This window comes from Bos mutus, chromosome 2, assembly GCF_027580195.1.
Source record: "Bos mutus isolate GX-2022 chromosome 2, NWIPB_WYAK_1.1, whole genome shotgun sequence".
Classification (NCBI taxonomy): domain Eukaryota; kingdom Metazoa; phylum Chordata; class Mammalia; order Artiodactyla; family Bovidae; genus Bos; species Bos mutus.
The window spans coordinates 55,918,044-55,936,344 of NC_091618.1; the positions used below are offsets into that span (position 1 = coordinate 55,918,044).

At 41.2% G+C, this 18,301-nt stretch overlaps 1 protein-coding gene across 3 annotated transcripts in view; it reads right to left on the reverse strand.

Annotated features, from left to right (window-relative positions):
* MYO1B (myosin IB) overlaps nucleotides 1-18,301 on the reverse strand; it is a 198,771-nt gene that overhangs the window by 70,260 nt on the left and 110,210 nt on the right. For all 3 annotated transcript variants that reach the window (XM_070388967.1, XM_070388956.1, XM_070388948.1), the window contains exons 5-7: nucleotides 15,298-15,402; nucleotides 8,326-8,372; nucleotides 3,034-3,097 (exon numbers count right to left, since the gene is read on the reverse strand). In XM_070388967.1, the coding sequence (XP_070245068.1) occupies nucleotides 3,034-3,097; nucleotides 8,326-8,372; nucleotides 15,298-15,402 (216 nt within the window). The remainder of the gene's footprint in view (nucleotides 1-3,033; nucleotides 3,098-8,325; nucleotides 8,373-15,297; nucleotides 15,403-18,301) is intronic.

The window sequence follows — 18,301 nt, forward strand, 5'->3', positions numbered from 1 at the left end:
CTATGACTTTTTCAAGGTAATAATTAACCCAAAGCGTCTTACACTTTTACTAGCTGGCTGCTAACAAAACAAGCAATATAGACTTCGTACAAAATGGCAAATCTTGTCTTCTTTTAACTAAGATCATGGCATCTGGTCCCATCACTTCATGGCAAATAGATGGGGAAACACTGGAAACAGTGGCTGACTTTACTTTTTTGGGCTCTAACATCACTGCAGATGGTGAGCACAGCCATGAAATTAAAAGGTGCTTACTCCTTGCAAGAAAAGCTATGACCAACCTAGACAGCATATTAAAAAGCAGAGACATTACTTTGCCAACAAAGGTCCAACTAGTCAAGGCTATTGTTTCCCGTAGTCATGTATGGATGTGAGAGTTGGACTATAAAGAAAGCTGAGCGCCGAAGAATTTATGCTTTTGAACTGTAGTGTTGGAGAGGACTCTTGAGAATCCCTTGGACTGCAAGGAGATCCAACCAGTCAATCCTAAAGGAGATCAGTCCTGAATATTCACTGGAAGGGCTGATGTTGAAGCTGAAACTCCCAATACTTTGGCCACCTCACGTGAAGAGCTGACTCATTTGAAAAGACCCTGATGCTGGGTAAGATTGAAGGCAGGAGGAAAAGGGGACGACAGAGGATGAGATGGTTGGATGGCATCACCGACTCAATGGACATGAGTTTGGGTGAACTCCAGGAGTTGGTGATGGACAGGGAGGCCTGGCGTGCTGTGGTCCATGGAGTCGAAAGAGTCAGACACGACTAAGCGACTAAACTGAACTGAACAAAATGGCAGATCTTGTCTTCTTTTCTGGGTACAAGAAGCTAACTTTTGGCAGCTTGGTGAGAACAAGAGTGGGTTTACCCATGGCTTTATACTCCCTTAAGACAGCAGGCAGCAGTTCCCTGTGGCCACCTATGAGTCAGTCCTCTGTCTATACTGGGTGAAATTTCCTGCTCTCACCACTAATGTTTCCCTCTCCTTTTCAAACCAAAGGATACTCTAAAATACCAGGGTGTTCCCACTACCACAAATTTCAATATTATTTCATTGTGGGAACAAATGGTAACAGAGACCATTTGAAATCCATTCATGATGATATATTAATCTTCACTGGAAATGAACTGAGTGTTTACTATTTATTCTCCATGGATACTGCAAGGACTAGGGACAGGAAGACATTTCTGTTTGAAATTTGAAACTTCAAAATGTAAAATCCAAGTGATTTTCTAATACTTGCAATCTAAGTCATCCTTAAATATTTTCCTAGAGTCCTCAAGAGTAACATAGGTTCAGTCATCTCAGAATGTTCTATAATAAAGACAGTTCATTTATTCTCATTTTAAAAATAATGTGCTATTCAATTAATAACTAGAGCTAATTTCTATTAAAAAATACAAGTGCTGTAAATGTGTTATAACTATCTTTCAGAATAAAAGTTAATCATTTCTTAAAAAGGTGGTCTTAAAATTGAGGCTACCTTTTCCTGTACAGCTCTCACCAATTGGCATATACTGTGAAGGAAGCTTGCCTGACAAACTTGGCAGGGTTATAATCATTTGCTTTTGGTGGCATCATAAATGGTTTGCATGAGTACTTCTGCATCCTTATTTGACATTTAAAATCATTTAACATAAGTTGCACCACCCTAGCCAATTTCACTTCAGATTAAAACTTCCTCTTCAAGATGTTTCCCCAGTAACAATACATTTTTGCAAATATGGATAATCCCAATGGATGGTACACAAACTAAATTAAAAAATTAAATTATTTAAAAACTACAAATGGTAGAAATGGGAAGAACCATGGAATTCATCCAAGTCAGTTCTATTGTTTCCAAGATGAAGAAACTCTAGCCCTAGAAGTTTACTCCATGAGTTGTGGTTTTTAAAAAATTCAGCTGCACGGTGTGCCCAAATTCTAAAAACACTCACTTTGGAATCAAATGGCATTCCTCTGGTTCTAGAGTTTGTCAGGAAGATCTCAGGGGCCACCCGGGGGTCTAGGGGTTCTGGCAACTCATTTCCTCTTTAACCAGATCAGGCCTTGTTTTATCTGTTTGATATTTGGAGTAAAATTTTATTTGGAGAAAGAATGCCACTACTATAACAAAAAGCAGTGCTTCAGATATCTGAGCCAATTTGCTTTTTGTCTAGTACAGGCTTAGACTGCTTTCATTCTAACAATCCTAATAGCATCTTAGGGCAGAGAGGAGCCAGGGGAAGGTGGGGAGGTGGGGTGGCTCAGCAGTGTGGCCCTCAAAAAAACAAGAGGGTAGCTAGGCTGTGGCTCCCACTGGATGGGCACAAACCCTGAGTTGTCATCTTACACATCCCAAACGAATCAGATGAAATCAACAGGAGCAGAGACATCAGGATAGTTCCAAAGCGTGGATGAAGGGGCCTCATTGACAACAGGTACTGACCACTGTGCCCCCGAGAAAACTCTGCGCCTGGGACTGTTGAGTAGACCTGACCTAATTTTGTTCCTTTTTTCACCTTTGACAGAGAATGTTTCACTACAATCACAAATCATGACTAAAGAAAACTAAATAAATCTGTTTCTACCTAACAGGTGTATCACATTTCAATTATCTAAATACACTTAAAGACAAAATTTCTTAAAACCTGAAGAACAGGTTTTTCTCATCCTATCAGATAAATGTTATCTCAAAAAGTTATTAAAATCAATTATTATTTGTTTTTTTTAACCATAATTTTGTTAAAGAAAACAACTGTTGAAGAATCTTTTTTATTACTGGATTGGCTACAGAATATAAAATACAGTTGGGCTAATATTTATTTCTTTAGCAGATTTCTAAAAAATTTCTCAAAGGCAAAGACTCTGATCTTTTAAAAAAGACTTGGAAATTAAATACTATAAAAACAATCTAAAATGCATAGGTTTAAAATCTAACTGTAAGAACAGGAAATGTATCCTTATAGCTATTTCTTAAAGACCCAAGTATCTAAACTATTCTATTTACATATTAATATATATTTTACTATTCTGAACTTCTTTAAAATACTCACAGTTACTTATCACTCCTCCCAGTGGATCGCCTTTAAAATCAAATTCAATATCCATATATTTGCCCTGCAAAAGAAAGAATTTGTGAGTTAAGTTCACCTCAAAATATTCAGTCTGTATCTTAAAACATAGCATAATAAGCCCTTTATGCATTGGTTTAAATGTAATTAAGAAGGACATAGTTTATGTAACCATGATGCAAAACAACATGCCTCCATAAATCAGATCAGATCAGATCAGTCGCTCAGTCGTGTCCGACTCTTTGCGACCCCATGAATCGCAGTACGCCAGGCCTCCCTGTCCATCACCAACTCCCGGAGTTCACTGAGACTCACATCCATCGAGTCAGTGATGCCATCCAGCCATCTCATCCTCTGTCATCCCCTTCTCCTCTTGCCCCCAATCCCTCCCAGCATCAGAGTCTTTTCCAATACTAAATACTCCATTAGCTCAAACTGAACATATCTCATTGCTAATTTAGGAATACATCTTCTCAGCCATCATAAGACTTTTCCATTTCAGATATGTGCTTCAAAGCTCTTAATGGTATGTTTATTCAATCCAAAAATGAAAACCAGAAAACATAAGTATTTCTTGCATATGCACTAGCTAGGAATATAAATTATTTCAGTTTTATAGGCAAAGTATGTTTTAAGCCATGACTAGACATTTCAGACATACTGGATGGTGGATAAAATGGAACACTTCAAGTTCTGTTTTTACATCTACTCAAATCAAATGCATGATTATGTGGTGTGACCACCTCAGAATCAAAGGCTGATCATTATTATTCTTTTTGGCTTTTGATCTAGATTATACAGCAACATATAACTCATGCTCATATTACACTATATAGATGGAGTCTCAAACACACAGGAATACACGTAGAGTCTCTCATACTATGATTTGTAGAGAAGAATCTCGAATCATCTGGTTAAAGAGTAACAAATGTATCAGAATAACTGACAACTATTTTTTGTTTGGAAAAGTGTGTGTTGATCTAATAAGTTGTCTGGTTTTGTTTCATATTCTACCTTAGTCAGATCTATGGTTTATAAGTAATTCTCCCAGAGAATTAATTTAATTCTATTTTTCAAAATAATGGTAAAGGAGAAGAAACACAATCCCATGGCACACAATCAATGATGCAATCTGTGACTTTTTATTAGATTGTGAATGCTCTCCTGCCTTCTTCACTGTCATAGGTCATCTGGCCTCTTTAAGTCTTCACTTACTCATTACGAAGATGTCCATCAAGCATCTCCTAGATACTAATGTAGACACAAGGGAAAGCAAGGCATAGCTCCTGCCCTCAAGGAACTTACAGCCTGGGGGAAACTGGGACATAAACAGGACATAACCATGTACAGGGTTGCAACCTACATGGGTCATGGTGCTGTGCACAAAGAACAGAGGACGGGGGCAGTGTGGGAGATCTTCCCCGACTTAAAGGCGAAGTATCAGGAGAGGTTAGGCAGGCAGGTGCTCAGGGGTCAGGGAAGAGCAGGCTTAAGGACTGGCACCATGAGGATACTAAAGGAAGCCACAACATCATGACACCAACATTTTCTCCTGACACAAAAGTCTTGTCATTCAAGGTTCCTCAACAAGGATGCAGTGATCAGACTTGCCTCTTTCTAAGATCACTCTGGCTGTGTAGAATGGACTGCAAAGGATCTAGCTGGCAGAGGGGACAGCACATGGAGAGAAATGGTAGTTTGTAGCTGGAGTGGCAAAGGAGGAAACTAAACGGAGTTGAGAGCTACAAAGGGAGTCATGATGACAGGTTGCAGTTAGACGCAGAAGGTAAGGAAGGTTGGGGTCAAGAATTCCAAAGTCCAGGTTGAGATCCAGGCAATCAAGAGCAGTGCTCTGCAGGAGACATGGGGACCCCAGAGCCAAAGCAGCTATGAAGGAGGGAGAAACAGTAACTTCACAAGAGAGTCAGAGGTTGACCAGAGGAGACAGGATGACTTTGATGGCAGGTGGTCCCTGGGCATAGGAGGTGACAGAGCTGGAACACAGGAGGAGGGACGAGTGAGAGACAGGAGTGTATGTGAACTGACATGGGGATAGGGAGGTGTCAAGGAATGGGGTTAAGTGAGTCTGCAAGCTTTGAAGATGATTTCTGTGAAGCAGGCATAATACCATCAGCTGAGAATAAAGAATAGGAGGTTTGAAGTGAGTAAACCCTGTGGAGAAGGGAAATGGAAACTGACCAGGGCTCAACTCCAGGACAGCACTGAGAACCCAACGGATGCCCATGCTGACAACATCCCCAAGGCGTGGTTCTGATCCTGCCACCAGACCACTGACAAATAACCAGGGGCTTCCCGCAGACTACAAAACCAAGTCTGAGACCCTGACCCTGCTTCTCCAAGCCCTCCAGCTGGGGCCCAGACCCATCTTCCCAGTGCTCTGGTCCACGGCTCCATTCACAGAACCTCTGGCCTGGCCACGAACTCTGGCAAATGCAGGTCCACACTGGCTTCTCCCCCTCAGTTCCTCAATCTGTAGTGCCAGTTCCTTGGGCTCACCACTTGATTTTGGCTTCTTTAAATCCTGTGGACCTGCTCAGGACTGTCCCTGCCCCGGACTCCTCCAGCTTCTTGAGTCTGAGCTTCCCTAACACTTCATCTGTACTTGTCATGGGGAACTTACTAGTTTCTGTGTTGTAATTATTTTCAGACATGTCCATTTTCCTGACTAGGCTCTAAGCTTTTTCAAAATAGGTATCCATTCATCAACAAATAAATGTCTCCAGAGTCCACTATGGCACCAGCTTATTCAAGCTCCTAGGGCCACTTTAGTGAACAAGGGGCTGAAGAGCTCACTTCCTCGGCTCCTACTCTCCAAGGCCAATGAGGACGGAAATGGGAGAAGAGAGCAGAGTTAACTCCAGAGCCCGATGAATACCTTCAAAAATGAAAACAGGGTGAAGTCACAGAGGCTACAAAAGGCATCATGGAAGTGACATCTGAGATAAGACCTACACAATACGAGATGCCAATCATACACAGAGCTGGGGACAGAGCGCATTGGCCAAAAGGACCAGCAACAGAAAGGCCCAAGGCCGGGAAGCACTCGGACATGCCTGACCGTCACAAAGGCCTGTGTGGCTGAGGCCTGGGGAGCCCAGTAAGGGTCGGCTGGGCAGCCTAGCTTGCCCTAGGAGGATTGAAGGAGCCCAGGCTGTTTTCCAGGTACAAGGGGACCGCAGAGGCTGTCACTGGCAGGGGACGGCAGTTTGCAAAGATCACTCAGGCTGCTAGTGGGGAAAGGACTGCAGGCTGCAAGAGGACATGCAGGGAGACCTAAGCTTAACTATGTTTAAAAAAAAAAAAAAAAAAAACAGAGTTTTCAAACAAATGAATAAACTGTGTGTCTGTTTCTATTCTTACTGAATGAGAGGCATGGTGATGAGATCTTCCTGACCCTATAACGCTTTCTCCCACGCTCTCCAGAGCCTCACTCAGCTCAGGGTACACAGCAGATGCTCAACAAAATCCCCTTCCAAAGTTTTTTGGTCAAGAAGTGATTTTCAAAGCCTTACCCTATCCCCCCCTCCAAAAAAAAAAAAAAACACTAAGTCTTAACATAAGCTCAATATGTCAAATTAAAGTGAGTGCTGTGGTGGGGGTCACTATGAGATATATCATGGGAACATTGGTCGACACTGTCAGCTAGAGTGAGATGAAGGGTCTACCAGATTTCTCAGCAAAGAGATCAAGAAATTTATTCCAGGATAATCAATCAAACATAGTTGAAGGAAAGGTTAATTTCCCTGGAGTCATAAACCCCTGTTATATTTACAGCAGTAATTTTAAACATATAAGAGTCCTATTATAGTATTATAACACAGACTCTAGTATATTACTGGCAAAGTCACAGGGCACAAAGCAGAGAAATTACTAAAAACTGGGCATGAAATGATTTAGCTTATAATCAAGTATTAATCTCATATCCTAATACCCATGTTATGATAGCATTTCTCTGAAGTTATTCAACAAGCTGAATTACTTGCCGAGCCTTTTGCTAGATTTTCCAATATCTGTAAGTACTAATGACTCTTTAAGCAATATAGTTCTCTGCATTTTTATGGTCTATAGACTAAATATATTTGCAAATTTTTAAAATGTATGTACATCTGCCAACAGCAAAAACAAAATCTCTAACCTATATAGAAGCTTGATCTTTGGAATTACTCCTATCTGCCCACACTTTGTGTCTAATTCTATTTATGTAATGAGATTAGCCATGTTACCACAACAGGAAAAGGCATGGCTTAAATCAGTTTTAACAACTTAAGGGGGTAATCCAATGGAAAAAATTCATTGCCTTGGAATTAGGAACCTTAGTCTTTCATTTTCCAAGCTATCAAAACTATCTCTACCTGAGGTCATTCTCGTACCTTAAGCATGGGACAATTCTAATAAGAAAAAAGTAAAAGGGGACTAAAAGAAGCTAGGGGTGAGGGTTGGGGAGGAGGTGTGGGGTACAGGAAGAATCTCTGGCAGGGAGGCACAGAAGATCATCAATAATGGTCCGAAGCAATGTATATGAGAACACAGCTTTATCAAATGTATAGAACTAACTATAGGAAAAAAGCCATCCAATTTCAAAATGCAACCATGACACTCATCATATTTCCCCCAGCTGCCTCCAGGCAGTGTGTGCCTCTGTAAAGACCAGAGGTGGGAAAGAAGGCAGCCCAGCTGGAGAGATCCCAGGGGCTGATGTGCAGAGTGCACACTGGAGAGAAATGGAGATGAGGCTGGAAAGGATTCAGTCAGCTTCAGCTGTCACTATTCGGTACTCCTCTCATCCCCTACAGGTTGCCACACTAATTGATTTTTACCTCTATAAGGTTTTAGAATACATGTCCATCCTTTCTGGCCCCACTGAAGAAAGGTTAAGAGCTGTACAGTATACAAACTTGACACCTAGTCTATCCTCCTTTCTACTTAATTTCTAAGTCTTAATTATGATTTTTAAATATCAAAACTCACATTAGTAAAGATTCTAAACAGCCCTATTTAAATTGCTCACAGAATTTTAAGATAGACGATAAGAAAACGTGGGGAAAAATAAACAGCCTGTCACTCCATGAAGAATTTGAAAGGAAAATTCCAGAAAGCATGAAAATAATCCTTATAGAACTTTTAGCCTATCTCAATACAGTGTTTCTTATTTTTTTAAATGTGGGTATTAAGACATATTAAACATCTACTGGTTGTTTAAACACACATGAACTAAATATTAGTGTTAACACTTATGCTTATACAAATACTTACAAATCTAGAGGAGTTGTCATTCCTTACAGTCTTGGCATTTCCAAATGCTGGTAGGAAAGAAACAGATGTGTGGTCAAGCGACAGAAAAATAATTTCAAGCCAAAAACTAAAACAAATACATGACATCTATAAATTTCTAGAAATGCTACTTGCAGCAATGACAGTTCTGTCCAGAAAATTTCCATAGAAACTAAACACAAGTTTTAATAAGCTGCCAAAGCTCCCATGTCCTCTTATAAGTTCATAGAAAGAATCATTCCTATGATTCGTGGAAATTTTTTCCAAGTACTACTGTAAACAATCTTGTCTAATTCAACGCCTTTTAACTGCTTTGATGGTAGTCAGCGGAATGGCTAGCAAGCGGGGCTTCTGTGTTCTTCCTCCATGACTAACAACGAACAAGGTTATTTTAGAGATAACTACTTAACATTACCAAAGGTTTTATGAAACTCAACTGATGAGGTTTCCAGGTGGAAAAAAAACATGAGAAAGTTTAAACTGTTTAATTAACTTTGAAATAAAAGCTATTTAAATGTGATTAAATATATAACTCTGAAATACAGAAAGAGTAAGAAATTTGGAAACTAACATCATTTCCAATAGACTAAAAATATCACATAGTTTCATTAGTTTATGTCCATCAGACCTAAGCGAAACAAACAAAACCAAAACAAAAACAGCCCACAAGGCAAAATCAAGTTAGTTCCAAGCTTAGCTGCTTCAGGGAGCCAGAATCTTCCACAGGACACCCTTTCCAATGAGAGCACGGAAGAACCTTGGGGATGACACTGCCCCAGGCACAGAATGCTGCTGTCTGACAAAGGACTTTCAGTGTCAAAAGGTAAGAGGACTGTTTCATCAAGCTTGTGCATAAGATAGGAGCAGATTAATCTCGGCCTTGGTAACAGAATTAAGTGGGATAAATGTAAGTCATAGAAGCAGAGGGGATCCCTGTTTGATGCTGTGAAGCCCAGAAGCATACCTCAAACTTTAATGTATAAACCAATCGCCTGAGGATCTTGTTCAAGTGCACATTTCAGTTCACTGAGTCCAGGGATGGGCATGAAATTCTGCTTTTCTACCAATACCCTCCCACCCTACCCTGAGGGATCCGTGGGCCATACTGCAGCCAGTAGGGACTGCAGTGTGATATGCAATGATGTGGTGAATAGAAATGACTCTTTAGATGAGAGGCCAGGCATCAAAACCCCAGAAGCTTTCACAACTTCATTAAGTTAAACAGAGACAAGAAGATCAGAATAATAAGCTCACATGATTCAGTTCAGTTCAGTTCAGTCGCATGCACACCAGGCCTCCCTGCCCATCACCAACTCCCGGAGTTCACTCAGACTCACATCCACCGAGTCAGTGATGCCATCCAGCCATCTCATCCTCTGTCGTCCCCCTCTCCTCCTGCCCCCAATCCCTCCCAGCATCAGAGTCTTTTCTAATGAGTCAACTCTTCACATGAGGTGGCCAAAAACTGGAGTTTCAGCTTTAGCATCATTCCTTCCAAAGAAATCCCAGGGCTGATCTCCTTCAGAATGGACTGGTTGGATCTCCTTGCAGTCCAAGGGACTCTCAAGAGTCTTCTCCAACACCACAGTTCAAAAGCATCAATTCTTTGGCACTCAGCTTTCTTCATAGTCCAACTCTCACATCCATACATGACCACTGGAAAACCATAGCCTTGACTAGATGGACATTCGTTGGCAAAGTAACGTCTCTGCTTTTCAATATGCTATCTAGGTTGGTCATAACTTTTCTTCCAAGGAGTAAGTGTCTTTTAATTTCATGGCTGCAGTCACCATCTGCAGTGATTTTGGAGCCCAAAAGAAATAAAGTCTGACACTCTTTCCACTGTTTCCCCATCTATTTCCCACGAAGTGATGGGACCAGATGCCATGATCTTCGCTTTCTGAAGGCTGAGTTTTTAGCCAACTTTTTCACTCTCCTCTTTCACCTTCATCAGGAGGCTTTTTAGTTCCTCTTCACTTTCTGCCATAAGGGTGGTGTCATCTACATATCTGAGGTTATTGATATTTCTCCCGGCAATCTTGATTCCAGCTTGTGCTTCTTCCAGCCCAGCGTTTCTCATGATGTACTCTGCATATAAGTTAAATAAGCACGGTGACAATATACAGCCTTGACATACTCCTTTTCCTATTTGGAACCAGTCTGTTGTTCCATGTCCAGTTCTAACTGTTGCTTCCTGACCTGCATACAGGTTTCTCAAGAGGCAGGTCAGGTGGTCTGGTATTCCCATCTCTTTCAGAATTTTCCACAGTTGATTGTGATCCACACAGTCAAAGGCTTTGGCATAGTCAATAAAGCAGAAATAGATGTTTTTCTGGAACTCTCTTGCTTTTTCCATGATCCAGCACATGTTAGCAATTTGGTCTCTGGTTCCTCTGCCTTTTCTAAAACCAGCTTGAACATCTGGAAGTTCATGGTTCACATATTGCTGAAGCCTGGCTTGGAGAATTTTGAGCATTACGTTACTAGCGTGTGAGATGAGTGCAATTGTGTGGTAGTTTGAGCATCCTTTGGCATTGCCTTTCTTTGGGATTGGAATGAAAACTGACCTTTTCCAGTCCTGCTGTGGCCACTGCTGAGATTCCCAAATTTGCTGGCATATTGAGTGCAGCACTTTCACAGCATCATCTTTCAGGATTTGAAATAGCTCAACTAGAATTCCATCACCTCCACTAGCTTTGTTCATAGTGATGCTTTCTAAGGCCCACTTGACTTCACATTCCAGGATGTCTGGCTCTAGGTGAGTGATCACACCATTGTGATTATCTGGGTCGTGAAGATCTTTTTTGTACAGTTCTGTGTATTCTTGCCACCTCTTCTTAATATCTTCTGCTTCTGTTAGGTCCATACTATTTCTGTCCTTTATCGAGCCCATCTTTCCATGAAATGTTCCCTTGGTATTTCTAATTTTCTTGAAGAGATCTCTAGTCTTTCCCATTCTGTTGTTTTCCTCTATTTCTTTGCACTGATGGCCGAGGAAGGCTTTCTTATTTCTTCTTGCTATTCTTTGGAACTCTGCATTCAGATGCTTATATCTTTCCTTTTCTCCTTTGCTTTTCGCTTCTCTTCTTTTCACAGCTATTTGTAAGGCCTCCCCAGACAGCCATTTTGCTTTTTTGCATTTCTTTTCCATGGGGATGGTCTTGATCCCTGTCTCCTGTACAATGTCACGAACCTCAGTCCATAGTTCATCAGGCACTCTATCTATCAGATCTAGTCCCTTAAATCTATTTCTCACTTCCACTGTATAATCATAAGGGATTTGATTTAGGTCATACCTGAATGGTGTAGTGGTTTTCCCTACTTTCTTCAATTTCAGTCTGAATTTGGCAATAAGGAGTTTATGATCTGAGCCACAGTCAGTTCCTGGTCTTATTTTTGTTGACTGTATAGAGCTTCTCCATCTTTGGCTGCAAAGAATATAATCAATCTGATTTCGGTGTTGACCATTTGGTGATGTCCATGTGTAGAGTCTTCTCTTGTGTTGTTGGAAGAGGGTGTTTGCAATGACCAGCACATTTTCTTGGCAAAACTCTATTAGTCTTTGCCCTGCTTCATTCTGTATTCCTAGACCAGATTTGCCTGTTACTCCAGGTATATTTCTTGACTTCCTACTTTTGCATTCCAGTCCCCTATAATGAAAAGGACATCTTTTTTGGGTGTTAGTTCTAAAACGTCTTGTAGGTCTTCATAGAACTGTTCAACTTCAGCTTCTTCAGCGTTACTGGTTGGGGCACAGACTTGGATTACTGTGATACTGAATGGTTTGCCTTGGAAACGAACAGAGATCATTCTGTCATTTTTGAGATTGCATCCAAGTACTGCATTTTGAACTCTTTTGTTGACCACGATGGCTACTCCATTTCTTCTGAGGGATTCCTGCCCACAGTAGTAGATATAATGGGCATCTGAGTTAAATTCACCCATTCCAGTCCATTTTAGTTCACTGATTCCTAGAATGTCGACGTTCACTCTTGCCTTCTCTGTTTGACCACTTTCAATTTGCCTTGCTTCATGGACCTGACATTCCAGGTTCCTATGCAATATATTGCTCTTTACAGCATCAGACCTTGCTCCTATCACCAGTCACATCCACAACTGGGTATTGTTTTTGCTTTGGCTCCATCCCTTCATGCTTTCTGAAGTTATTTCTCCACTGATCTCCAGTAGCATATTGGGCAACTACTGACCTGGGGAATTCCTCTTTCAGTATCCTATCATTTTGCCTTTTCATACTGTTTATGGGGTTCTCAAGGCAGGCTAAAAGATGGTCCAAGTTTTGAAAGCAATTGTCTGATCAAAATGTGGAGAGTTCACTGTGGATATTCAATAACAAAACCCACTGTGTTACATTTCATGTTAGCCAGTATTTTTATGTTTTTGATTGTTAAAAAAAAAAGTAGTTGGTTCCTGCTCAGTTAAGACAAAATTTACAAAGTCACACCAGGCAAGTCCTTTGATTCAGAGATTCCACTTGGAATGGGTATGGCTTCATGGTCCCTGACAACAAATTCTCTTTTTGATAGTAAATAAGCTGAGATGCTGTATTGAGTAAAGAAACCTGCACATGAAAAACACTCAAAAAAGGATACTTGCTGAAGAGGTCCTTATCCCACATCCACCACCAGCTAAAGGGTTTTGATACATGTAACCTTGCTAATGGTGAGTGTTGACCTAGTCATCATGAACACCATAACTTTTCCATGTTTTCATGGGCTAGATCTTTGCGGCGGGGGTGAACATGCAGGGATGCCAAATTAACTAATATGCACAGCCCCAAAGTCTAGCACAAGATGCTGACACATAAAGGAGAGTTTATTGTGGTTTGAAGGTCAAGGGCAAGTGAAGGAATTGCTTCAAGAAACTTTATTCAGGGTGCCATTTGCAAGCCATAGACCGTCTTTTCATCAAACAACTCTGAGCTGCATATTACTAAACATAGCTCTAAACACTAAAGTCTTTTATTGTAAGCCTCAGAAGCAAAAACAAGTGTTCCATTATAGAACACTCGAGACACACTCCTCAATTGTTTTTTTAAGTTCATTGTTCTAAGTGTTCATTTACAGTTGCAGCTCCAGTTAAAAAGTAAAGCATTCCCATAAAATATAATACATGCCTACAGTGGACATTTCTCCCATTTCCTGCACTGAGGCCTCATTTCAAATACCATCAAATAAAGAGTCAAATTCTAATCACAGATGCGAGCTATAGCATTCCACAGTGTTTCTCCGTTAGATCTCAGCATTCTTAAAATAAGCATCTACAGAAATATAACACATGTATAGCATCCTAACTTAAAAGCAAAAGACAATAAACAAAAAGTCATAATACTGGAATAAGAAGAAGATATAGTGCTTTCTATCATAGCATCTTTATTTGTTAAGGTACTGAAGGGAAAGAAAGATCAGTAACAATGTAATAGATGTTTTGGCCTCTGTTTCTCACATGCAAAGTATTTCCATGAGTTTTATTTCACTATCTGGGGGATAAAGATGTATACGGTGTAATAATGTGGATGGAGGGACTAGGCCTGAGTAACAGAGACAATGGGCAGGGCTCTGTTTCTCCATACTGGGTTGGGGCGGGGTGAGGCGGGGTTCTCCCTCCAAAAGCAGCTCTGCTTTAATCCATGTTAAATCTTGACCTTCCATGACTCTGAACAAACAGTTGAACCAAACTACTCTTTTGAGACCAGAACTTCTGACCAGGGGTTGTCTTGACCCCCACAGGGGACAGCTGGCAATGTCCGGAAACATTTTCAATGGTAACAACTAGAGGCAGGGGTGCAACTGGCACCCAGTGGGTGGAGATCAGAGATGCTGCTATACGTCCTAGAAGGTACAGGACAGCCTTCTACATCAAAGACTTACCCAGTTCAAATTGTCAATGCCCCGGCTGAGAAACCTTTTCTATCCTAACAGCTGTGTCAAATGACAATACAGGTATGCTTACAGTATAAAGCAATGCAGTGGGCCTTCCATCAACAGAGACAGGCTTTCACTTACTGATTTCAACATATGGATGGCTTATGCTGATGGTTTATGCCAACCTCCATGGTAGAAGGGGACTTATCCCTGGCTTGGTTTCCTGATGGTATTATGGACTAAATATTTATGTCCTTCCCTCCCTCCAGCTTCACATGTTGGAAGCCCTAACCCCCAGTGTAATGGTTTTGGAGATGGGCCTCTAGGAGGTAAACAGATGAGGTTATGAGCCAGCCCCCAACCACCCATCATCCCCCTCCTCCTCCCACATATACACACAAAGAAGAGGTCATGTGAGCACACAGCAGGATGGTAGCTGCTTACCAACCAAGAGGCTTCAGAAGAACACCTACCTTAGCAGCAGGTGATCTTGGACTTTGGAGCCTCCACAAGTGTGAGAAAATAGATTTCTGATGTTTAAGCCACCCAGTCTGTGGTACTTTGTTATGGCAGCCCAAGCTGACTGACCCAGATGGCCGACCAGAGAATAAAGTCAAGTTTAGGCTTTCTGTAACCCTTAGAAACTGGTCCTTAAATGTTTCTCTGACATAGCCTTGGTTTCCTTGACAACAGAAATCACCAGCCATGGGTGTTATTCTGAATAAAATAGCACTGCCCTCACATTACTCTTTTTCACTAGGTTTCTCCCAGCTGTCAAGTCAAATGCAAATAGCAATTGATTAATATTAAGCAAAATTTAAGTAATTCAAACAAAAACTGAGAGGGAAAAAAGTGACTGCAAGTGGGAGAGCTCCTTTAGTCAAGGAAAGTGTTCCCTCCTTCAAGTTCATGCAGCCCCGAGTTCCTATGGCATGCTACCTTGCTCAGCAGGTCTGGGCCTAACTCTCCTCTTCCCTCTGCCCTCCTAGGCTACCTCCAGGTGCCTGAAGTGCCCTGAAAACTGGACTGACTGTTCAAGTCACACTGAACCAATATACATCCCAAATCCTACCTTCCAGAACTGGGTTGGACTGTAAAAGCTGTTCTTTGACTTGATTAACTTCTGCTCCTTTTCCACAAACAGCTGCCACGTAGGACATAACAAGCTTGCTGGCCTCTGTGGATGAAAACAAGCCATATTAATAAATTAAACCGATAAAAATTTTTTTTTTTAATTTTGGGGTGAAGAGATCTGGGCGAGAATATGCACTAATAGTGTTTTCAAAAGCCTGCACTTCCTGGGAGCAAAGAATGTTTTGGAAATCTTTTAAAATATTCATGCTTTCTATTCAGATATATCACTGATTTAGATGTAACAGAAACTGTGCTTAAAGGTTATCACTGAGTTGCTAAAAAATTGGCTGAGTAAACATAGCCAACAAGATCTCAGGACTATATTCTTAAAGCAATTGTTTCTTAAAAAACTAAAAATAGAGCTACCACATATAATCCAGCAATTCCACTCCTGGGCATATATCCAGAAAAAAACCGTAATTCACACTAGTATGAATAAAACAGATAAACAACAAGGACCTACGGTATAGCACGGGGACCTATATTCAATATTTTATAATAACCTATACGGGAAAAAAAATCTTAAAAGAATTGTGTGTGTATAAATATATACCTATAACTAAATCACTTTGTTATAGTCCTGAAACACATTGTAAATCAAGTATACCTCAATAAAAAATTAATTTTTAAAAGCAATTGTTTATATACAATTACTATATTATACACAGGTGATTCAAGTCAAAATGAACTTGATAACCTGGATGTCTTTACCAAATGTATTTTTACAGTTTACAAGAACTGCCTCTCCTCAAAAATACTTTCTACATCAAATTGGCCTGCTTACAATCAGATTAATTACTCTTCAAATCAATTAAAAATCTAAGCAGCTAATCTGAAGGATTTGAATACAAGAAATGCAGACCTTCCAGGGAACCTTTTAGTTACTTTCATAAACTTCACTAGGAGAAAGTTCTCTGCTAAAAGACGCAGGCCACCAGAGGCATGCAAAGAACTCTTTGCTCAAACTGGTGCTTTTGCTTTGCATGAGTGCTCAGTTGTGTCCCACTCTTTGTGACCCCATGGACTGTAGCCCACCCAGGCTCCTCTGTCCATGGAATTCTCCAGGCAAGAAACTGGAGTGCGTTGCCATTTCCTCCTCTAGAGGATCTTCCCAATCCAGGGATCAAACCCACATCTCCTGCATCTCCTACAATGGCAGGCAGATTCTTTCTCACTGAGCCACGTGGGAAGCCCAGCTGAAACTGGTAAGGTGGGCCAAATCTGGTTTTATCCTTCCCCAATCAATACATGTTTCTTCACAGCATCTACTTCCAAAAAACTGATCCTTTTAATATTGTTCCAAGGAATGGTAATAGATGTTAAGGGAAAATGAAGTCCAAAGTCAAACGAATTTGGGGCCACAGTGAGTTAGGTTAAGTGAAACAGGTTTCCTTATTACATGGCTTCTTAGAGGAGCACGTGCATTGTGGAAATCTGGAAAAAGATCAAGAACGCACCATTTCCCAAATTTATTTGCTATCAAATTTCTTTCGAACTGTCCCAGTTCTAATGTTCCATAATCAGGATCTGGTAAACACTCAACCAGTAAATGTCAGCAAAATAACACAAGGACCCACATTCGGGCAGTCAAGAAGAAAAACCAATCTCCCCAAATCTTACTTTCTTGCAAGTTCTTTGCTCTGGTGCCACTGTCGGAGGGCAGGAGAGCCTTCCCCAGGTGTGAGTGGCAGGACCCCTACCTACGGGTGTAAGGGGATCAATCTTAATACTGCCCTTTCTCATGAGGACATACACAGGTAACTTCCAGCCCATTTCCCACATCTGTATGTGAAGAAATGAATGACTGGAATATGACCTTGGGTGTATTGCCCAACACGTGCTTCAGGGCCTACACACAAACCCAAAGCATCAACTAGTAACAGGAGCCACAGAGCACCAGGAATCCACGCAGGTCTCACAGAGTCCTCAAGGGAGTGCTAGCAGATACAGTGCTGAGGAAGCAGACGATCTCATTGGAGCCCTGAGGACGGTGGTGGGAGGCGGGGTACTTCTTCAATGGTTGGAGTTAATGCTGCCTCCAATTTGCTTACTGGGTAACGAGAACGAGTCCAAACAGGTTCTCTGGTGGTCTGTGATGGCTGATTTCTGCTGTCTCCTCTTAAAGACTATAACTGAGAAATATCAGTCTTGCATTTTTGCAATACCCTCCTTCCAGAGGGCACTGTCCCTTAACACACCCTCCATCCTGTCTAGTTCCTGAACCACATTTCCCATTGCACTCAAGGTTTAACTATGTAAAGGCAAGCGAACTGTATGGACACACTTTTGTTGCTCCATCAGGGCAACCTGGCCTCAGTCATGGACAAAAGTTTATATTATTACCTTTCATTTCACTTTTGGGTGCTGCATTTCCCATGCCCACCAGTCCACACTGGAACTCTTCTTCTGTCACTTCGAAATACTTTGTTTCTAGGCTCTCTGGCTTTCAAAGTCAGGTGAGACAGCCCTCCCAGCAAACTCCTGACGCCTTGTGCTATCTGGTCTCCCAACTGTGGGCCAACTCTCCTGAATCACCCACGCATTCCAACCTTATGGTGTGGCCTCTGAAACCATTCACCTCCAGGCTTGCTTTCTCATCATCCTGTTTACTCAACAGCATTCTTTGCTCCCTATCCCCACCTACACTCTCACATGTATTACCTATGCTCTTCCTGACTTGAATTTCCGGCCCTCTACTCATCATACTACTAGAAGAATGGAAGCATTTACAGGCAAAAGAACTGCTCCAGGTAGTGGTAAACACACACACAGACATATTTCAGATGGAAAGGTAGGTTTTCTTTTAGGTAAACTAACAAGAAATATTAAAAGTCCAGGCCAGGCTATTTTGCTTATTTCAGTGATTATGAACCTCACTGCAGCAAAACCTCAAACCTCAGATACATGGCTACACCCAGTTCTCTGAAAATCTTGTTCGAGTC